General features: G+C 44.7%; 1 protein-coding gene across 1 annotated transcript in view; it reads right to left on the reverse strand.

Moving 5' to 3' along the window:
• Window positions 1–3,131: 3,131 nt before the first annotated feature.
• Window positions 3,132–20,870, reverse strand: part of PPID (peptidylprolyl isomerase D) — a 35,189-nt gene continuing 17,450 nt past the window's right edge. The window contains exons 4-10 of the mRNA XM_073576641.1: window positions 16,503–16,691; window positions 15,973–16,095; window positions 15,269–15,375; window positions 8,883–9,024; window positions 8,705–8,791; window positions 8,576–8,618; window positions 3,132–3,970 (exon numbers count right to left, since the gene is read on the reverse strand). Coding sequence (XP_073432742.1) covers window positions 3,882–3,970; window positions 8,576–8,618; window positions 8,705–8,791; window positions 8,883–9,024; window positions 15,269–15,375; window positions 15,973–16,095; window positions 16,503–16,691 — 780 coding nt within the window. The 3' untranslated portion in view covers window positions 3,132–3,881. The remainder of the gene's footprint in view (window positions 3,971–8,575; window positions 8,619–8,704; window positions 8,792–8,882; window positions 9,025–15,268; window positions 15,376–15,972; window positions 16,096–16,502; window positions 16,692–20,870) is intronic.

Below are 20,870 nucleotides of genomic sequence, written 5' to 3' on the forward strand. Positions count from 1 at the left end.
TCGTCTAATGGTTAGACGGAGACCTGGAAAGGTGTACAAGGCACAGTGTCTTGCACCCACTGTGAAATCAGGTGGAGGATTGGTGATGATCTGGGGGTGCTTCAGCAAGGCTGGAATTGGGCAGGGTAATCTTTCCTAAGGACATGAATCAAGCCACATACAAGGTTATCCTGGAACAACAGTTGATTCCTTCTGCTCAGTCAATGTTCCCCAACTCTGGGGATTCCAGTAAGACAATGTGCCATGCCACACAGCTAGGTCAATCAATGTGTAGATGAAGGACCATGCCATCAAATCCCTGTCATGGCCAGCCCAATCAATAGACTTGAACCCCATTGAAAACCTCTGGAATGTAATCAAGAGGAAGATGGATAGTCACAAGCCATCAAAGAAGAACTGCTTACATTTTTGTACCAGGAGTGGCATAAGGTCACCCAAAATCAGTGTGAAAGACTGGTGACAAGCATGCCAAGACGCATGAAAGCTGTGATTAAAAATCATGGTTATTCCACAAAATATTGATTTCTGAACTCTTCCTGAGTTAAAACATTAGTATTGTTGTTTCTAAATGATTATGAACTTGTTTTCTTAGCATTATTTGTTGTCTGCAAGCTATGCATTTTTTGTTATTTTGACCATTTCTCATTTTCTGAAAATAAATACAAAATTTAGTGCTTGGAAATTTGGAGACATGTTGTCAGTAGTTTATAGAATAAAAGCGCAATTTACATTTTACTCAAAAAATATACCTATAAAGAGAGAAATCAGACAAACTGAAAATTTTGCAGTGGTCTCGTAATTTTTGCTAGAGCTGTATAGTAGTAGAGGGGAGAATCCCATATGTAATTCCTCTCTAACAAGCCATAAAACGTAACCTTTATTATTACTACTAAAATGTGTGGTGATAAGAAATTGTTAGAAAATATATTCTGTTCCTAATCTATTTTTGACAAGCTTTGTGACTTGAAAGGACCACTGCCTATATTAATGAATGATGACATCTGGATTGTCATCCCTGTGTAACAGAACAGGGCATACTGTATATTTAGCACACACATCTCCCAACATGTTTCACTGTAGATGTGGCATCATCAGGGGATGATAATGACACAGAGCAGATTACATGTGTTTTTGGAAGTGGAGACCAGCTGACTTTTTTTGAGTGATTCTTGTACAGTGGTTTTGTTACAAATCTTCAATTGAATATCAAAATGCATTTTATAAACTCAGAGGTGATGATCTGGCAGCATACTTCATGTCCAACACTGAGTAGAGCAAGCCTCCTTGGACTTGAACACTTTTTACACTCATGTGCCATCTTGAGAAAAGTAAAAGCGTTACAGGCTCCAATCTTCATCTTTCATGGTCAGAGATCTTACTATGCAGTTGCTGCAAGTTTTGGCCTTCTTTTCTCATCTTTATGTAGCTATATTGTTCCTAAAAATATGGGGTGGATGTAGAGTGAGGTAATTTCACCTGCCTGCATTAGCTTTTTATGTATCAACATATCCCAATTCTTGTATGGCTTTCAGCTCCTCCATCCATGTGTGCATGCAGTTCCCTGCCCCCGCAGAGCCTGGGTGAGAGGAGTTCCCTGCTAGCTGTATACAAATCGAGCTTCTAATATTTACCCTCCCCCTCCATGGAGATTTGATGTTTTCCTCCACATCCCCACACAGATCTGCCTTATACAACCTTCTCCATCTCCCTGCTTTGATCTAATATTAGGGAAAGGGGGCTTTAGAAACAAATTCTAGTGATGAGCAGAAGTGATCATTATTCGAGTTTGCACGGGTGTGCATGGAGGAGCGTGGCTGCTAGGGTGAGATGTCCAGGTCCCCATGTTTCTCAGCTGTTGGATAAACACAGGAAATCCCTACATGTTGTGTGGATGTCTAACAGCCGTGAGCCATGCGGCTGCGGGGATGCAAACATCTCACCTGACCACCCTCAGCACACTCGAGTCACATGCACTAACACCTAAAGATTACACAAATCTTAGAGGACCTTTAACCATTTTGAGCCACATCCTGGAGAAGGAGCTGCACAGTTGAGTAAAAGTTAGACTTAATTTTGGAATTTCTTATTTCGAAGATATTAGCTTTTAAAGTTTAGCATATAAGACCAACTGGGCGTTGCTGGAGGTCTTTCGCTGGAGGCATGTACACAATATAGGCTATCTCCCTAAATTATAACCTAAACTTTACAAGGTAATCTACCCTTTATTAATCTCTGCAGCCCCTATTATATGAGGTGGCCGGCGGGACTGTGGACTCAGTATAAAATAGACCGACCCCTAAAATATAGAATAAATTGGGTACAGTAGTACAATGCAGGATGTGCTGTAAATTTTTTTCATAAGAATTGGAGAAAGTTATGAAATGTCCTATAAATGTGTGTTCTGTGTCTAAGGATCTCGGCTTTTAGTTGAGCTGAATCTGTGCTGCACTTTATGTATAATGGGGAAAATAAATATTTGATATCCTGCCAATTTTGCAAGATTTCCCACCGACAAAGAATGGAGAGGTCTGTAATTTTTAAAATTGGCAGTGTAACAAATACTTTTCCCACTGTACATGCTCAGTGGTAAGGCAGTGCTGTGGAGTCAAGGAAATTGAGGAGTCGGAGTTTGGCTGACCGACTCCACATCCCTGGTGGCCAGTTTACCGTGATCAGATTAGTGAAAGGTCCTCTATAAGAAGACAGCAGCCAAAAGCAGCATGCCATTGGATCTGTGAGAAGCAGGACAGCTGGCCATGTGAAGACCTTAAGACTGGCCACTAAAAACATTGTAAAATTTTAATGAAAACCATTTAGAACGCTGCTAAATTTTGTATTTAGGATGCAAATGCACAAAGCCAAAGGGAATCTTGTCAGAAGGATCAACCCTCCTAAGCTATCTATATGGGTATGCAGATCATTTAAAGTTGAATATTCGGTAACCATGATGTCTGCTATCCAATGACGTCTTCCAGAGAAAGCAGCATTTTTTTAAAATATGTCAATGAGGCGTTAAGATCTCTACCTATAAAGACTGCTTAGGAGAGTTGATACCTAAATCCAGCTTCTCTGTACTGTGTTATGACCACTTACACATGGGAAACCACTTATTATAGAAGACATTAAACCAATTTACTCTATGCACGAGTTTATGAAAGAAATAACAATAAGCCTTTATTACACGGGATTACTGCTTCTCTTGCAATACAAAGAAAGTCTCGTCTGACCGGTAGATGAGGGGTACATGGTTCTGTTTCAGTGACAAAGGCCAACAGGACTGCACTGCAACATCCTGACAATGGTGGGCTAAGTGCAGGGGCTAGAGATCAAGCCAATGATTACCCAAGAAAGACACAGTTGCGAGTTATGCCCGATCTAACCATACACATAAATCGGGCTAGGGGGCCTCCCAGTACTCTACTGGCAGGATTTCCACTCCCTGACCTTCTTGTTCTCAGGGATAGAAGAAGCTGTCAGTTTGGCAGCAGATTACAAACCCCCCCTCCTCCTGAGAATATTTGTGTATGGGATGATTGGAAGATGTTACCATCTGCCAAAAGCCGCTGTGTATGGGCAGCCTTACAGAGAAAGGCAAGAAGATGTTGCTTTTACTGCTGGAGCCCAATAGAAGTCTACCCACAAACAAAAAGGAAAAAATCCACCGCGCAGCCCACTCGTTGCATAGTTCATGCAGTGTAACAGGAGACAAAAATAAAAAAAAAAAACCTGTAAACATCAAAAAAATACTTAGGTGAAATGCCAACACCTGGGTTCAAAAACTACATTTTTTTTCTTTTTTTGGTTTATTTATCAGACAGCAGTTTTACTTTGCGCCCAGATGAGCTCTACGGTACACTGCATGCCAGGTTGGTTGTAAACATTTACGCAAACATCTTCGCGTACACGGCTTTCTCTTTCTCCTTCTGTTCTTTAATCCTCTGCTTGACCCGAAGGATCTCACTGCTGATAGCTGGGAACAGAACGTAGAAGAAGTGAGCACAGGACACACTGGTTAGTGGCACATCTGACAGCGCTGAGCAGTGGGGGGTAGGTCGCTCCTACAGACTGATGCCGACAAGCCAAAATACAAGTCCCTACACATGGGAACATCACGTTACTGAAGGTGTATTCCACAAATTACCTAGCCACAAGATGGGCATTATGTGCCAGGGTACAAGTCCACCAGGCCAGCGCTCAGCTATTCTGTCACTGGGAAATCCCAGACCACTGTTTGAATTTTTAGTCCATAAATCAACAGTACATGTGAAAATTAGAAACTTTGTAAATTATTTTTTCAGAGAAATCTGCTTCAATCTCCCCCTGAACTGATCATTCATTTTCAAACTTCTCAATCCACCAGTAAAATCTGTCTTCAGTGACTAAAATTATAAAATTACAGAGATAAGATTTTATCAGCAGCAACTGCCATCATCCATGTAGAGGGGTGGGGCTAAAACCAGAGCTCCTCCCTCCTATATAGAATCTCATCAGTAGTAACTGCCATCATCCATGTAGAGGGGTGGGGCTAAAACCAGAGCTCCTCCCTCCTATATAGAATCTCATCAGTAGTAACTGCCATCATCCATGTAGAGGGGTGGGGCTAAAACCAGAGCTCCTCCCTCCTATATAGAATCTCATCAGTAGTAACTGCCATCATCCATGTAGAGGGGTGGGGCTAAAACCAGAACTCCTCCCTCCTATATAGAATCTCATCAGTAGTAACGGCCATCATCCATGTAGAGGGGTGAGGCTAAAACCAGAGCTCCTCCCTCCTATATAGAATCTCATCAGTAGTAACCGCCATCGTCCATGTAGAGGGGTGGGGCTAAAACCAGAGCTCCTCCCTCCTATATAGAATCTCATCAGTAGCGCCTGCCGTCTTCTCTCTCAGTAATGTAACATTCTGTCTTCACTGAATACAGATTTTACCGTTGAATTGAGAATTTTGAGAATAAAAGATCCAGGAAGACAAAAAAAAAAACAAAAAAAAAAAAAAAACACACAACAACATTCTCTGTAAAATATATTAGTTTCTTATTTTCACATATAATATTGATTTATATAATTAAAACGATGGTTGCACTTTAGGGTCTGTGCACACGGTGCGGTTTCTACTGCGGATCCGCAGGGGATTTACCGCTGCGGATCTGCAGGTGATGTACAGTACCATTATAGCCTATGAAAACAAAAAAACGCTGTGCACATGCTGTGGATTTTTCTGCGGGGGGGGAAAAAAAAAAAAAGCAGCATGTGACTTCTTTTGTGCGGTTTTGCTAGTTTTCCACCTGCTTCATTCTACAAATCCGCAGGTGGAAAACCGCACAAAAACGGCAGTAAAACTGCAAAAAAAAAAAAAAAAAAAGGGAAGAAATCCGCAGGAAAAATGCAGGTCATTTGACCTGCGGATTTAGTAAAATCCGTGCAGAAAAATCCGCGGGAGGATGCGCACCGTGTGCACATAGCCTTAAAGATGAGAATATCTAGACTGCAAGAGATTTACAGAGATGTACTATATGGACAAGCGTCTTGATCACGAACGTCAGGTGTAATCAGGTTTTAACATCAGTCACGTTACTATAGGTGCATAACATCCAGCTCTCAGCCCTGCAGTCTGCCTTCACGAAGAACAGTGAAAGAATGGTTCATTCTGAAGAGCTTACTGAATGTGAGCGTGGTCCTATAGTGGGATGGCACCGATAGGTCAGGTCAGGTCACGAAATGTCTGCATATTCCACAATCACCTGTGTGTGGCACTATCGAAAAGTGGAGAAAACCACACAAGGAGACCACAGAAAGTTACAGAGAGGGGTCACCAATTGCTGAGGCGCATAGTACCAAAAAGAGTCACCAACGCTCTGCGGACTCTATAACTGCAGAGTCCAAACCTCCTCTGGGATTAACATCAGCACAAAAGCTATGCACCAGGGCCTTTATGGCCTGGATTTGTCCATACAGTTGCATGCAAGCCTTTCTTCACCAAGCACAATAATAGTTGTCGAGCATACCAGCTCTGGAGCAGTGGAAACATGTTCTGTGGAGTGGCGCACATAAGGAAAAAATTCCCAAAAATTAAAAAAAAAAAAAAAAATACATTTGAAAGGTTGACTCACCAAACCGCTGACTAATGCACTAGCATGTTCTGTGGAGTGATCTGATCTGGCAGACTGGTTTTGGTGAATGCCAGAAAAATGTTACCCGTCGGTCTTCATTGTAACAACTGGTAAAGGGAATCTGTCACCACTTTTGACCTATCTAAACTACTACTATAGCTATGCAGGTTAAAGACTGCTGAAAACAGCGCTACATGTGTGTCTCATATCAGATGCTTTGTTGTTGAGAAATCATCTTTCATCACTTTATATAATTGACCTCTTCCAGGCTCCGGAGCGGATGGTGTCAGGAGATAACGCTGCCTCCAGAGCTTGTTTTACATGAAGGGGAGTCATCAGTGAGACAAGTAAACAGAACAGGAAAAGTGAAATTTGTCATCTTGCAAACACATTTTTTGCTTCTCTCTCAGCTCTGCTGCACTGTAACAATATTGCAGCCTGTGAGATGGAGCTGAGAGGAACCTGCAGATGTGTCAGGTATAATCACACACAGCTCTGCAGTGAGATCAGGAACGCAGCCAGCAGCCATTACACATCCCACTGGTAACTCCCCCTTATATTTAACATAAGCTCTGGGGGCAGAGTTATCCTCCAGGCAGCGTCCGCCCCCTAGCCTGGAAGAGGTCACTTATATAAAGTGATAAAAGATTTCTCAGCAACAACTCAGCTGATATCAGACACACAGGTAAGACTGTGTTCAGCAGTCTATAGCCTGTATGCCGATATTAATAGCTCACATAGTTCAAATGTGGTGAGATTCCCTTTACGTTTAGTGCAGCGACGAGAATACTATGGGGTTGTTTTTCAGGGGATGCCTAATCCCCTTAGCACCCGCGAAGAGAAATCTTAATGCTTCAGCATACAAAGAGACTATATGCTTGCAGTGTTGTGGGAACAGTTTGAGGGGTGGGAGTTCCTTTTCTGTTCCAGTATGACTGTGCCCACAAAGCAAGGTCGATAAATAATTGGTTGGAAGAGTATGATGTGAAACATGACCAATCTTAACCCCATCAACAAAAGTTCTGTCAACAACGCTTTTGGTGTCTGCCACAAAAATGTAGACAGTGCCGAAAATGAGGTCAGACACGGCACAAAGTGGCTCCGTCTGCTTGATTAAAGTCAATGGACCCAAAAGGCAGATCTGCCTGAATCTAGTCTTTCAGAGCTTCAGACGGAAACTGCAGTGAAGTCCTTGAAGTGTGACAAAAACGTGATGTAGATAAAGCCTTACCCTTACAGCGCAGATAGACGACCATATAACTCGTGCAATGATTGCATCGCACTGCACAAACTGGCCCGGCACCTATCCCGACCTGAGCGTGACAGTGTGATTATATCTATGCAGCTGTCACTCAGGTCAGGAGAGCAGCCAGCCAGTACGAGGTTTACGATGCAATCGTCACACTAGAAATAAGGAGGTCTGTCTGCGCCCTTAGTGTGCGCCTCAGATACTACATTATTCCAGTTACTCATAGTAGTAATTCTGCACATTTTTAACTCTTTAAAAGTTAAAAAAAAAAAAAACACTGCCCAAGTATCAAAAGGCAAGTAGTTGCTGCCTACCTGCCTGTTGTGCTCGGCAAAGTTCTTTGCGAACACAGGCCGCTCCTGCCTGCGATTCAGCTACCTCTGCTGACGTCACGTGGACAGAGCAGCGGCTTCTTTTCTGCTCTGCTCACGGAACATGACTGAAGACATCATTTCGACTGACAGCTGGATCCCCGCTGCGTAATTGAAGGAGTCGACTTTCAATCAGCATTACGGTGTCAGTCATGCCCCGAAGACAGAGAGGAAAAGGACCCTCCGCTTTGTCGACGTGACATCAGCAGAGGCAAATGAATCGCCAGCAGGAGCGATGTGTGACCATTCTATTCCGGAGAAGAACAGCACAGGTCACAACATGCAGGTAGCAGTGTCTCTACTAGCCTGGAATGAATATGGCAGTCTTCATTACTCAGAAGTACAGTACTGTGTCTATAAGGCTGTATTCACACATCAGTTTCAGTGTTACTATCTGGAAGAAAAGGAAAAAAAAAAAAAAAAGTTTTTTCTCTGGTGTCCTCCTAATTGCATCAGTATTTTGTTTCACTGCAGCAGGTAGACTTTGACCTTGGAAGTTTAGCCACAAACTTTAATAATGGCAGAGTTTGATCTGCACAGTGGATGAGAATAGGACATAGCTTCTGCGTCTCACATAGAGACATACATCAGTCTATAAAACAGGTGCGAGTATGGATCAATGAGACTGAGAGTTCATGTGCTGTTTCAGAAAGAATAAAACAAAACATCCAATACTAAGATGTGTCACAAGACTGTGTGCACATAGCCCAAGACTGGTAATCACACCCAGGCCTACAGCTAAAATAATCAAAAGTATTAATAATAGGACAGGTCCTGTTTAAGGCCACACACTGAGATGGAGCTACCCAGTCACAGTGAGAACCTTTCAATATAAATCCATTTACCTTTGTCCTCAGGTGCCACCTCATGAGCCTTTTTAAGATCCTCCTAAGAAAAAAAATTTAAAAAAATATATAGTTTCAAAATAAATTATTTTAAGTCTCCATCTAATAGAGTTTATGTAAACCCTTTACCAGTGCTTGCTCATAATCCTTCAACCCCTGCCAGCCCTGGGCCCGTCTGTAAAGTGCTTTTGTATTAGATGCATCGATTTCAAGAGCCTATATAAAAAATAAGTTTTAGCAAAAAAAAAAAATATATAATGATAATACTTTGAATTGAACAATTTCTGCAACACATCTGAGCACTTACCTCATGGCAGCTTTCGATAGCAGCTCTGAAGTCAGACACCTTCAGCTTACAAGCGGCAATATTCAGATTGCAGCTTACAGCAATTGGATTTAACTTTGCAATGTTGTCATCTCCGGTGACATCTTTACAGCTTTCCACATATCTGGAAAATGGCAAAAATCAATCACAGTAACATTTCTATCTATTCTAGCTCATACATCTTAAGAGGACTCCATAAATGCCTTTACTAACAGAGTAACACACAGCCCGACAACCCAAGGCCTAGAATGATATATCATCGTTATAAGCGTGACTGCATATTGTGGCAAAGCCGGATTCATCTAGAAGTCACTTCAAGGGCGAGTTGAGAAAACTGTTGCAAGCACAGACTGCTGCTGTCGTTACTAAATGGACAAAATCATTGACTACGACACGAACACAGTACCTGTAATTATTTTTGATAAATTTATCTCCAAACAGGCTGGCATATTAGTTAAAGGGCGTCTCAACCCCAAACTGCAAATTCAGATACTTAAACATTTATATATGGTACTCAGCCCTTTTAAAAAAAATCATACCAGTAACATACTTTTCAGCGTAGTAGTGACTGAAAATAGAATTAGATTAACCGGTAATTCGGTTTCTAGGAACCTTCCACGACAGTCACCTTGGGAGGTTGTCTCCCCGCCCTAATGGGGGACAGGAAACACAAAGAGGTTAAATAACCCTCCCCTTCCTGCTACCTCCAGTGTTTTTTCTGGACATACTAGCATGAATAGTTACCGCCAGTAGAGCAGGAATCGTCCGGTAAGATATCGTCGTGGAAGGTTCCTAGAAACTGAATTACCGGTAAGTCTAATTCTATTTTCTCCAGTCACCTTCCACGACAGTCACCTTGGAGTTATACCAACACTAGTTTCTAGGGAGGGACTACGGCTTGCAGAACGCGTCTGCTAAATGTTGGATCCCTATTAAAATTCAGTCTATAGTGTCTGGTAAAGGTGTGTACAGAGGACCAGGTGGCAGCTCTGCATATCTGCTCCGAAGACGCGTTCCCTCTTGCTGCCCATGATGTAGCGACTGATCGAGTGGAGTGGGTCTTTAGCATCTCGAGAGGAGAGCTCTCTTGATGCATATGCCAGGGAGATGAACTGCTTGATCCAACTTGCTATCGTGTTCTTTGCTGCCTTCTTTCCCTTACTCCGTCCTGAATACTGAATGAACAGGTTCTGGTCGATTCTCCAAACCCTGGCTATTTCAAGGTAATGGAGGACCACCCTGCGAACATCCAGGGTATGGAACCTGTCTTCCTTCGTTCGTATTAGAAGGATTTGGGCAGAATGAGGGCAACACAATATCCTGGCCTTGATGGAAGTCTGACCCAACTTTGGGCATAAAGGAGGGGTCTAGGCGCAGTACTATACTGTCTGAGTTAAGTAGGAGGTATGGTTCTTGTACCGATAGGGCCTGTAGTTCCCCCACCCGCCTAGCAGTGGTGATTGCTACAAGAAAGACTGCTTTGAGTGTGAGAATCCTCAATTAAATTTCTGACAAGGGCTCAAACGGGGCCTGTGTTAGGCTATTCAGCACTACATTAAGATCCCAGGGGGGAACCCGACTAGGGAGTGTAGGCCGTATTCTGCTTGCAGCGGTCATGAATCGTTTAACCCAACGGTGTCTGGCCAGGTCTTGGTCAAAAAAAGAACTAAGGGCAGATACCCTCAGTGTGCTTGGAGTAAGTCCTAGCTCTAACCCCTTTTTGCAGGAAATCTAGGACCTGGGCAATATTGGGATGGAAGGGGTCAGGGACCTTAGGAAGACACCAGGAAGAAAATTTCTTCCATATTTTGCCATATATGGCATTAGTTACCGGCTTTCTACTTTTCTGCAGGGTCCGGACTACTTCATCCGATAGCCCTTTGGCACTCAGAATGTTGGCCTCAATAACTAAGCTGCTAGACTCAGTTTGCTGGGGTTTGGGTTCAGTAAGGGCCCCTGGAAAAGGCTGTGTCTTTTGGGGTAGAAGCAAGGGACCTTCCAGGGCCATGTCCAACAGGGCGTTGTACCAGCTCCGTCCTGGCCACATTTGAGCCACCAGGATTGTCGTGACCTTGTCTGATCTGATTTTCTGCAGCGTCCTTGCCAACATAGGTATTGGTGGAAAGGCGTAGGCCAGTCTGAAGACCCATGGATGAGCGAACGCATCCGTCCCCCGGGCTCCGTACGTGGGACCGAGGGAGAAGTAGGTTGTTGTCTTAGCGTTTTGAGCATTTGCAAATAGGTCGACTTCTGGGTCTCCCCATCTTAAGGTCAGAGCCTGGAAGACTTCCTGATTCCTGATTCAGACACCACTCTCCCGGTTGGACGTCCTTCGGAAGTCCGCCTGGATGTTTTCCGACCCCTTCAGGTGTACCGCGGAGATGGATAATAGGCGTTTTTCTTCCCATAGGAAGATTCTTTTTGCCACCGTCTTCAGACTGGCATACTTCGTGCCCCCTGGTTTTTGAGATATGCTACCGTGGTTATGTTGTCGGAGTATATCTCGACGTGATTGTTCTGGATAAGGGATGAAGCGGCTTTTAGTAATTCCCTTAGATTTGAAGATCTGGTTCTTATGTTCTGGGACCATTGTCCCTGGAAGTAAGACACCTCCACCACGGCTCCCCAACCTCTCAGACTGGCATCGGTACAGAGTATTTCCAGAAGAAGCTGGTCCCAGCTTATTACTCGTCTCAAGTTCCGGTAATTCAGCCACCACAAGAGGGCAGATTTTACGTGTCCTAGAAGTGGAATCTTTTTCGATAGATTGTTCCGATACTTCCTTGCGCTTACCAGGATGTATGACTGGAGGATTCGCGTATGTGCCTGTGCCCAGGATACCGCCTGAAAACACAATGTCAGGGAACCCAGGATAGACATGGCGTCCCTCAGTCGGTGTCCCTTGCTCTCTGAACCGGACTATTCTCAGATGAAAATCTGACTGACGATATCGGGAAGAAAGGACATCCTTTTTTCCGAATCTAAGAGGATCCCCAGGATCCAACCTAGGGATTCGAGCATCTACAGGGTCTTTGACACGTCCTGGTTCAGCCGGGACACTGATGGAGAGATAATAAGCAGATCGTCTAAATATGCATTTTCCCTGAAGACGGATAGAAATGACTGCTTCCCTCATTATTTTCGTAAATACCCTTGGTGCCGGGGATATGCCAAAAGGGAGGGCGTTGAACTGGAGATGGCTGATCCCTTGGTTGTGGGACACCGCGAACCTCAGGAACTTCTGGTGATCCGGATGAATTGGGACATGGTAATACGCGTCCCTTAGGTCTATTGTAGCCATCAGCCAGCCCTGCCCAATAAGAGGGATTGCCGATTTTACTGACTCCATCTTGAACCTCTGATATCTGATGAAGCGATTCAGGGGTTTTAGGTTTATAAGTCTGTGCTTTCCGGAGGGCTTCTTCGCCAGGAATAGGCGGGGAGTAATGTCCTCTGCCAATTTCCTGTTGAGGTACGTATGAAATTACTCCTTCCCGTAATAGATCTTCTATCTGAAGAAGTAGAACTTTTTGGAGACTTGGGGACTGTGTAGGGCTGACTCTTAAACAGTGGGTGGGGAGATGTGGTTCGAACTCCAGTTTTAGCCCAAATTGTATCGTACGCAGGATCCACTGGTTCGAGGTCGTGGCCTGCCATTGGGCGAAAAACTGAGCGAGTCGACACCCCACCGGGGAGTCACTGTTTGTCAGGGGGTTGTTGTTGCTGAGAGGCAAGGATGTTTTTCCCTCTAGCCCCCTTCGGGTAGCTCCATCGTCCCGTCTTGCCTTTCCCTCTGAACTCCCTTTCGGAGTCCTGCTCTCGTGGGGGGACGAAAAAAATGTCTCTTGGCAACTCTCTGCTCGGGTAGCGATTTCTTTTTGTCGGAGGTCTTTTCGAGGACGTCATCCAAGACTTGTCCGAACACGTGGTGCCCCTGGAAGGGGATGGCACAGAGCTTTGTCTTGGAGGTGATGTCACCTCCCCATGACTTCAGCCAAAGGGCTCTTCTAACCGAATTTGTAAGGACTAGAGACCTTGCTGCTACCCGCACCGTTTCTCTCGAAGCATCGGCTAAAAAGCCTGTTGCTTTTTGGAGGAGGTAAAGGGAATCTAAGATTTCTTCTCTGGGAGTACCTCCCGAGAGGTGTTCCTCTAACGTACGAAGCCAGAAGAACAATGATCTGGTGGCACAAGTGGAGGCTACGTTTGCCTTAAGCAAGTTCGTAGAAGCTTCCCAGGATTTCTTAAGGTGACTTTCTATTTTACGATCCATCGGATCCTTCAACTGGGAAGAGTCCTCGAAAGGGAGGGATGTCTTTTTAGTCACTTTAGAGACCTGCACATCTATTTTACGAATTTCCCGAATAGAGCTGTCACCCTCGAGGGGAAAGCGTTTTTTTTTTTTAGTTCTGATGGTACACTAAGTGCCTTCTCGGGGGAGGACCACTCCTGAGCTATTAGATTTTGTATGTTTTCGTGAACCGGAAAGCCTTTTCTACTTCTGGGTTTCAGCCCACCAAACATCTCATCCTGGACTGAGAGCTTCACCTCCTCCTCCTCAACCCCCATGGTATTTCTCACCATGGAGACCAATTCCTCCATATCCTCAGAGGAAAAATAGTATTTCTTTGCGTCGTGTTTGGAGGTGGATGTGGAGCCCTCATTCTCCCAAATATACTCTGACCCTGAGAAATGGACTTCTCCTGAATCTGAGTCGGCCTCCGTAGGTGCCCTTTTCCTCTTTTTTGGGGGAGGGCCCTGGGTCACCGGGGTCTGGACCGCCATGGAGGTCTGAACCTCCTGTCTTATGAGAGTTTTTATGCTGTCAAACAGGGAGGGCTGTTTGGTGCGCAGAATGTTCTGCGTACAGGGCTGGCATAGCTTCATTTTGTTATCAGAAGGGAACCTGGCACCACAGATACCACATTTGCGAGGGTTTCTTGGGGCAGAGGCCTTGTCCTCCTACAAGAAGAGAGAGAAGGCTTGCTCAGACCCGTGCCACCAACGTTTAACAGTTTAGGGACCGGCCCTGCTACTCACGGTAGGAGGGGGAACGCTGGGCTCCGCAGATGCAGCAGTTGAGGGCTAGTCACCGTCCATGACCGCACTCATACAGACACACTGCGCTTACCTGGAGTCTGTGGCACCCTTATATGGGTGTTTGCAGCGTCTGTCATATTGTGCCCCTCCTTCCTCCTGGTCCATGGGGAGAAACGGCCGCCGGACCCCTGCTGCCATCGGATCCCCAGGTGCCGGCGCGCGTCTCTGTCCCAGGAGACGCTGGAGGATGCGAACCAGAAGTGCGTGCCGACGTCAATTCCGGTCTGAAGCCCCGCCCCCTCCGACGCACGTGCGGCCTAACAGCAGCGTGGGAGGAAGGAGAAAGCCGGGGAGCTAACGGGAGGACCCCGACCAGCACTATACCGCCCCGTTTTGCCCCGGGGGGGGCGCGGGAGGGGCGGACGAGTCCCGAGTCACACCGGGAGGTGGAGACGGGAGCAGCGACACGGAGGAGAGGCGAACCCCCAGACCTCGGCTGCCCAGCTGTAAGTATGTAGGAGCTCCGCTCACTGGCCACGGCAGCCCCTTCTGTAACCTCTTCAAGCCCCACTGGGGGACAGGAAAAACACTGGATGTAGCTGGAGGGGGAGGGTTATTTAACCTCTGTGTGTTTCCTGTACCCAATTAGGGCGGAGAGACAACCTCCCAAGGTGACTGTCGTGGAAGGTGACTGGAGAAATATTCATTTATAATTTATATCAGCGCGGGCATGATCTGATCTTGAACCCCTGCCAGTCTGGGACCACCATTCATTACAACCGGAAGTATAGTGTGCGAGCAGCTTCAGCGCAGAGCCTGAACGTGGTGAGTGAGCTCCTTCATGTAGCAGAAATGGTCACTTGCTATGAGCTCTGACCGCTGGACAGTGCTCATAGCAATCCGGCAATGACAACCACAAGGGTCTTCTGCAGACTTCGGCTTGTCATGCCAACCCATTGCAACCTGCAGTCATGTGACACGGGCGCCGATGGGCGTAATCACATTAAATGCCGCTGTCAGAGGTTGACAGCAGTACTGAACAGTTTAACAGACATGGGTGGATTGCGATTCCACTAGCAGCTGTTCAAAACAGCTGACGTGTGCCGGGAAAGATGTGGGCTCAGGGCCAGAGCCCAAAGCAAATGGAGGGACATGAAATGCTACGGCGCATGTCGTGAAAGGTTTAATGTTACTGGTATACTCAGCTGTATTTGCAGTTGGGGGTTAACAAACTCCCGATAAGTTTCAAAGCACGCAATAAATCAATGAGAGTTACAAACAAGCCATGTAACTACCACTGAGTACTCATTGTAGACATATTCCTGTACCTTAGAGCTTTATTGTACTTTTTTATTGCCATTTCCCAATTCTGAGATTTGAATAAGTTATTTCCAATATTCTTGACATCTTCTGCTATATTCACGATCTTCTCAACCTGTCAAACAAAATAAGAAGAGCGTTGGCTTTGTACAGGGATTATTACATGCCCGTTCAGAAAACCCTCGGTCCTTAAGGCCTCTTTCACACTTCAGTTTTTTACAATCAGTCACAATCCGCCAGGTTTTGAAAAAAACGGATCCTCAATTTTCTTGTGAGGATCCGTTTTTTTTCTCCATTGACTTTCATTAATGGCGGATTGTGACGGATTGCTGTCCGTTGCATCCGTTTTTTTTGAGGATCCGCCAAAAGCTGCTGTCCGTCACCATCCTCAAACATTTCAAAACGGAGCTTGCAACGTTTTTTTCTCTGGCGGATCCTCCAGACACTCATTTAACCCGAAATTCTTTCTAGGTGCCGGACAAAAAAAAAAAAATCTCTCTCTCTCTCTCTCTCAATCTCTTTTACATTTTCAGGATCCGTCTGAAAACGGATCCTGTGCCATCCGTTCTCATCAGTTGAGAACGGATCCGCTAGTCTGACTTTTTGGCGGATTTGAACTGATGCAAAAAACTGAAGTGTGAAAGAGGCCTAAGATATCACAAGTCAGAAAGTTCTCACTGAAGTATTGCAGAGAAATGTACAAAGTGCTTACATCATTTAATTCTACATCAGAGTCTTCAGGGAAGTCAGGATGGGTGTCTCCAGAACCGTCCACAGGAGACATGCCCCACTCGTCACCATCCTGCAGCTCTCCGCATTCTGCTACTAAACACAACTACATAGAAAATGAAAGCATGGTAAAAGGTATAAATACTGAAAATCATCGTCATATTCAGGTTTTTTATGCCATAGATACCCAGTAGAGACAAGCAGCAAGACGGGAGGACCGTGAATCAATCTGCTCATCTCTAGGCCTTATGGTGGACAGATACCAAGGCCGACTGTGCCTCCAAGTCCGGCATATACTCATGAGAATATATACCTGCCACGTGTACTTAACCCAGAAACACTGTGCGGAGGAGTAAGACTGACTGACAACAACTCTCTAGCTAATGTGCTGCATGCACCTCCTCCTCGGAAAAACAATTTCTCAGGTAAAATTATACAGAAAAAAAAAAAAAAGATCTAAATTTAAGCATCACTCCAAAACTAAATGATGGCATACACCCACAAGACACTTACTTTAGCAGGTTTCTCCTCTTTAACTTCAACACTTTCCAGCAGTTTCACAATGCCATATCCTTTGAGGACTTGACCAAATACCACGTGTTTCCCATCTAGATGGGGCGTGGGGACAGTTGTGATGAAGAACTGAGAACCGTTGGTGTTGGGGCCGGCATTGGCCATACTGAGCAGACCCTCCTTATCATGCTGCAAGGGGGGGAAAAAAGTGTTTGGAACATTATAACAACCTCACAAAACATCTCACTAACCAGAGTCTCTTGTGGAAAGTCACAGGCATTACAGTTTTTAAAGCAGAGAGAAAAAAAGTTGGTCGGTCTACAACAAATCACATAACAATTACATTTAAGACAAAAATAATGTTCTGTTTTAGGAATGGCAAACCTGGAGGTGTAGCAGAATGTGCAGCTGCAGATCAGGTGGAACGGCATTTATTTTTTTTCTTTTATACAGAAGGCCACCAGTATCATTAAAGGGAATGTCACCACAAAATGCTAAAACCAAGTACAGGCGCCCGGTGCACCCTGACATGGCCATTTATTTAGATCTTACCACCTACTTTTCAATCCATCTATCTCCACCCTTCTGATTAAGTTTTCATATATATATGGCTTCTGACAGGTCACTGATCCCTCATTGACCTGCCCTCTATTTTATAATGGGGAAAAAAATTATTTAGTCAGCCCCCAATTGTGCAAGTTCTCCCGCTTGAAAATATGAGAGGCCTGTAATTGACATCATAGTTAGACCACAACTATGAAAGTCAAAAAGAGAAAACACATCCAGAAAATCACCTTGTCTGATTTGGCAAGATTTATTTAGCAAATTATGGTGGAAAATAAGTATTTGGTCATTAAGAAAAGTTCATCTCAATATTTCGCTATAGAAAAATATTCAGGATTGAGAGTCCTCAGTAGTTGATACCTTTTAATGGCTAACTGAAAAGATGGTAATACATTGCAAGCTTCCGAGACTACTCAGGTCTCTTCATCAGGCTAGACTAATACAAAATCTGAAGTCCTTTGTTGGCAATGACAGAGGTCAAACGTTTTCTGTAAGTCTTCATAAGGTTGGCACACACTGTTGGTGGTATGTTGGCCCATTCCTCCATGCAGATCTCCTCTAGAGCAGTGATGTTTTGGGCCTGTCGCTGGGCAACAAGGACTTTCAACTCCCTCGAAAGGTTTTCTATGGGGTTGAGATCTGGAGACTGGCTAGACACTTCAGGACCTTCATATGCTTCTTACGAAGCCACTCCTTCATTGCCCTGGCAGTGTGGTTGGGATCATTATCATGCTGAAAGACCCATCCACATTTCTGTCCTTACTAATGGAAGGAGGTTTTCACTCAAAATCTCACAATACATGGCCCCATTCTGTCATGTACATAGATCAGTCTTCCTGGTCCCTTTGCAGAGAAACAGCCCCAAAGCATGATGTTGCCCATGCTTCACAGTAGGTATGGTGTTCTTTTGGATGCAACTCAGCATTCTGTCTCCTCCAAAACACAACAAGTTTTGTTTCTACCAAACAGTTCTACTATGCTTTCATCAGACCATATGACATTTCTCCCAATACTCTTCTGGATAATCCAAATACTCTAGCAAACTTCAAACGGGCCCAGACATGTACTGGTTTAAACAGGTGGACACGTCTGGCACTGCAGGATCTGAGTACCTGGTGGCGTAGTGTGTTACTGATGGTAGCCTTTGTTACGGTGGTCCCAGCTCTATGTAGGTCATTCACTAGGTCCCCCCGTGTGGTTCTGGGATTTTTGCTCACCGTCCTTGTGATCACTTTGACCCCAGAGCGTGAGATCTTGTGTGGAGCCCCAGATCGAGGGAGATTATCAGTGGTCTTGTATGTCTTCCATTGTCTTATTAGTGCTCCCACAGTTGATTTCATCACACCAGCTGCTTGCCTATTGCAGATCCAGTCTTTCCAGCCTGGTGCAGGGCTACAATTTTGTTTCTGGTGTCCTTCGACAGCTCTTTGGTCTTCACCATAGTAGAGTTGGTGTGTGACTGACTGAAGTTGTGGACAGGTGTCTTTTATACTGATAACAAGTTCAAAGAGGTGCCATTACTACAGGTACTTAGTGGAGGACAGAGGAGCCTCTTGAAGAAGTTACAGGTCTGTGAGAGCCAGAAATCTTGCATGTTTTAGGTGTACTTATTTCCCTTCATACTTTGCTAAATAAATCTTGCTAAATCAGACAAGGTGATTTTATGGATTTGTTTTCTCCTTTTGACTCTCATAGTTGTGGTCTACCTATGATGTCAATTACAGACCTCTCATCTTTTTAAGTGGGGAAAACTTGCACAATTGGTGGCTGACTAAATACTTTTTTCCCTACTGTGCATAATGAAATATATATATAGCCAAATGATTGCATGTGTAATATGCATTTAGTTATTTTATTTCAGGCTATAAAAAAAGTCTCAAAATGGCATCGATCGCGACTGCGCAGTTGCAGCCATCAGCGGTCACTAATAGCTACTATGGTGCAGGCACGGCCGAAGCAATTTTGAGAAACTTTTCTTTTTATTAACTTGTTCATAGCATCAAATAAAAGAATGAACTGCACGAACCACCTGCTGCAGGTGATCTTTTGTTCTCAAGATACAGTGCCTACAAGCAGTATTCAACCCCCTGCAGATTTAGCAGGTTTACACATTCGGAATTAACTTGGCATTGTGACATTTGGACTGTAGATCAGCCTGGAAGTGTGAAATGCACTGCAGCAAAAAAGAATGTTATTTCTTTGTTTAATTTTTTTTAAAATTGTGAAAAGTTTATTCAGAGGGTCATTTATTATTCAACCCCTCAAACCACCAGAATTCTGTTTGGTTCCCCTAAAGTATTAAGAAGTATTTCAGGCACAAAGAACAATGAGCTTCACATGTTTGGATTAATTATCTCTTTTTCCAGCCTTTTCTGACTATTTAAGACCCTCCCCAAACTTGTGAACAGCACTCATACATGGTCAACATGGGAAAGACAAAGGAGCATTCCAAGGCCATCAGAGACAAGATCGTGGAGGGTCACAAGGCTGGCAAGGGGTACAAAACCCTTTCCAAGGAGTTGGGCCTACCTGTCTCCACTGTTGGGAGCATCATCCGGAAGTGGAAGGCTTATGGAACTACTGTTAGCCTTCCACGGCCTGGACAGCCTTTGAAAGTTTCCTCCCGTGCCGAGGCCAGGCTTGTCCGAAGAGTCAAGGCTAACCCAAGGACAACAAGGAAGGAGCTCCGGGAAGATCTCATGGCAGTGGGGACATTGGTTTCAGTCAATACAATAAGTAACGTACTCCACCGCAATGGTCTCCGTTCCAGACGAGCCCGTAAGGTACCTTTACTTTCAAAGCGTCATGTCAAGGCTCGTCTACAGTTTGCTCATGATCACTTGGAGGACTCTGAGACAGACTGGTTCAAGGTTCTCTGGTCTGATGAGACCAAGATCGAGATCTTTGGTGCCAACCACACAAGGGACGTTTGGAGACTGGATGGCACTGCATACGACCCCAAGAATACCATCCCTACAGTTAAGCATGGTGGTGGCAGCATCATGCTGTGGGGCTGTTTCTCAGCCAAGGGGCCTGGCCATCTGGTCCGCATCCATGGGAAGATGGATAGCACGGCCTACCTGGAGATTTTGGCCAAGAACCTCCGCTCCTCCATCAAGGATCTTAAGATGGGTCGTCATTTCATCTTCCAACAAGACAACGACCCAAAGCACACAGCCAACAAAGCCAAGGCCTGGTTCAAGAGGCAAAAAATCAAGGTGTTGGAGTGGCCTAGTCAGTCTCCTGACCTTAACCCAATTGAAAACTTGTGGAAGGAGCTCAAGATTAAAGTCCTCATGAGACACCCAAAGAACCTAGATAACTTGGAGAAGATCTGCATGGAGGAGTGGGCCAAGATAACTCCAGAGACCTGTGCCGGCCTGATTAGGTCTTATAAAAGACGATTATTAGCTGTAATTGCAAACAAGGGTTATTCCACAAAATATTAAACCTAGGGGTTGAATAATAATTGACCCACACTTTTATGTTTAAAATTTATTAAAATTTAACTGAGCAACATAACTTTTTGGTTTGTAAGATTTATGCATCTGTTAATAAATCCTGCTCTTGTGTGAAGTTTGAAGGCTCTAACTTATTTGCATCTTTTCAAACCTGCTAAATCTGCAGGGGGTTGAATACTACTTGTAGGCACTGTATATAATATTCATTATGTAAACTAGGGGTCAGGTAAGTGAAGGATCAGTGACCTGTCAGAAGCCATACACATGAATACCTAAGCAGAGTATCACATGAAGACCCGCCCCGGGGCACGAGCATATCATTATCTCAAAACTGAAAATAAAG

Source organism: Dendrobates tinctorius, unplaced genomic scaffold (genome assembly GCF_039654945.1).
Source record: "Dendrobates tinctorius isolate UK_male_01 unplaced genomic scaffold, ASM3965494v1 ptg000008l, whole genome shotgun sequence".
Classification (NCBI taxonomy): domain Eukaryota; kingdom Metazoa; phylum Chordata; class Amphibia; order Anura; family Dendrobatidae; genus Dendrobates; species Dendrobates tinctorius.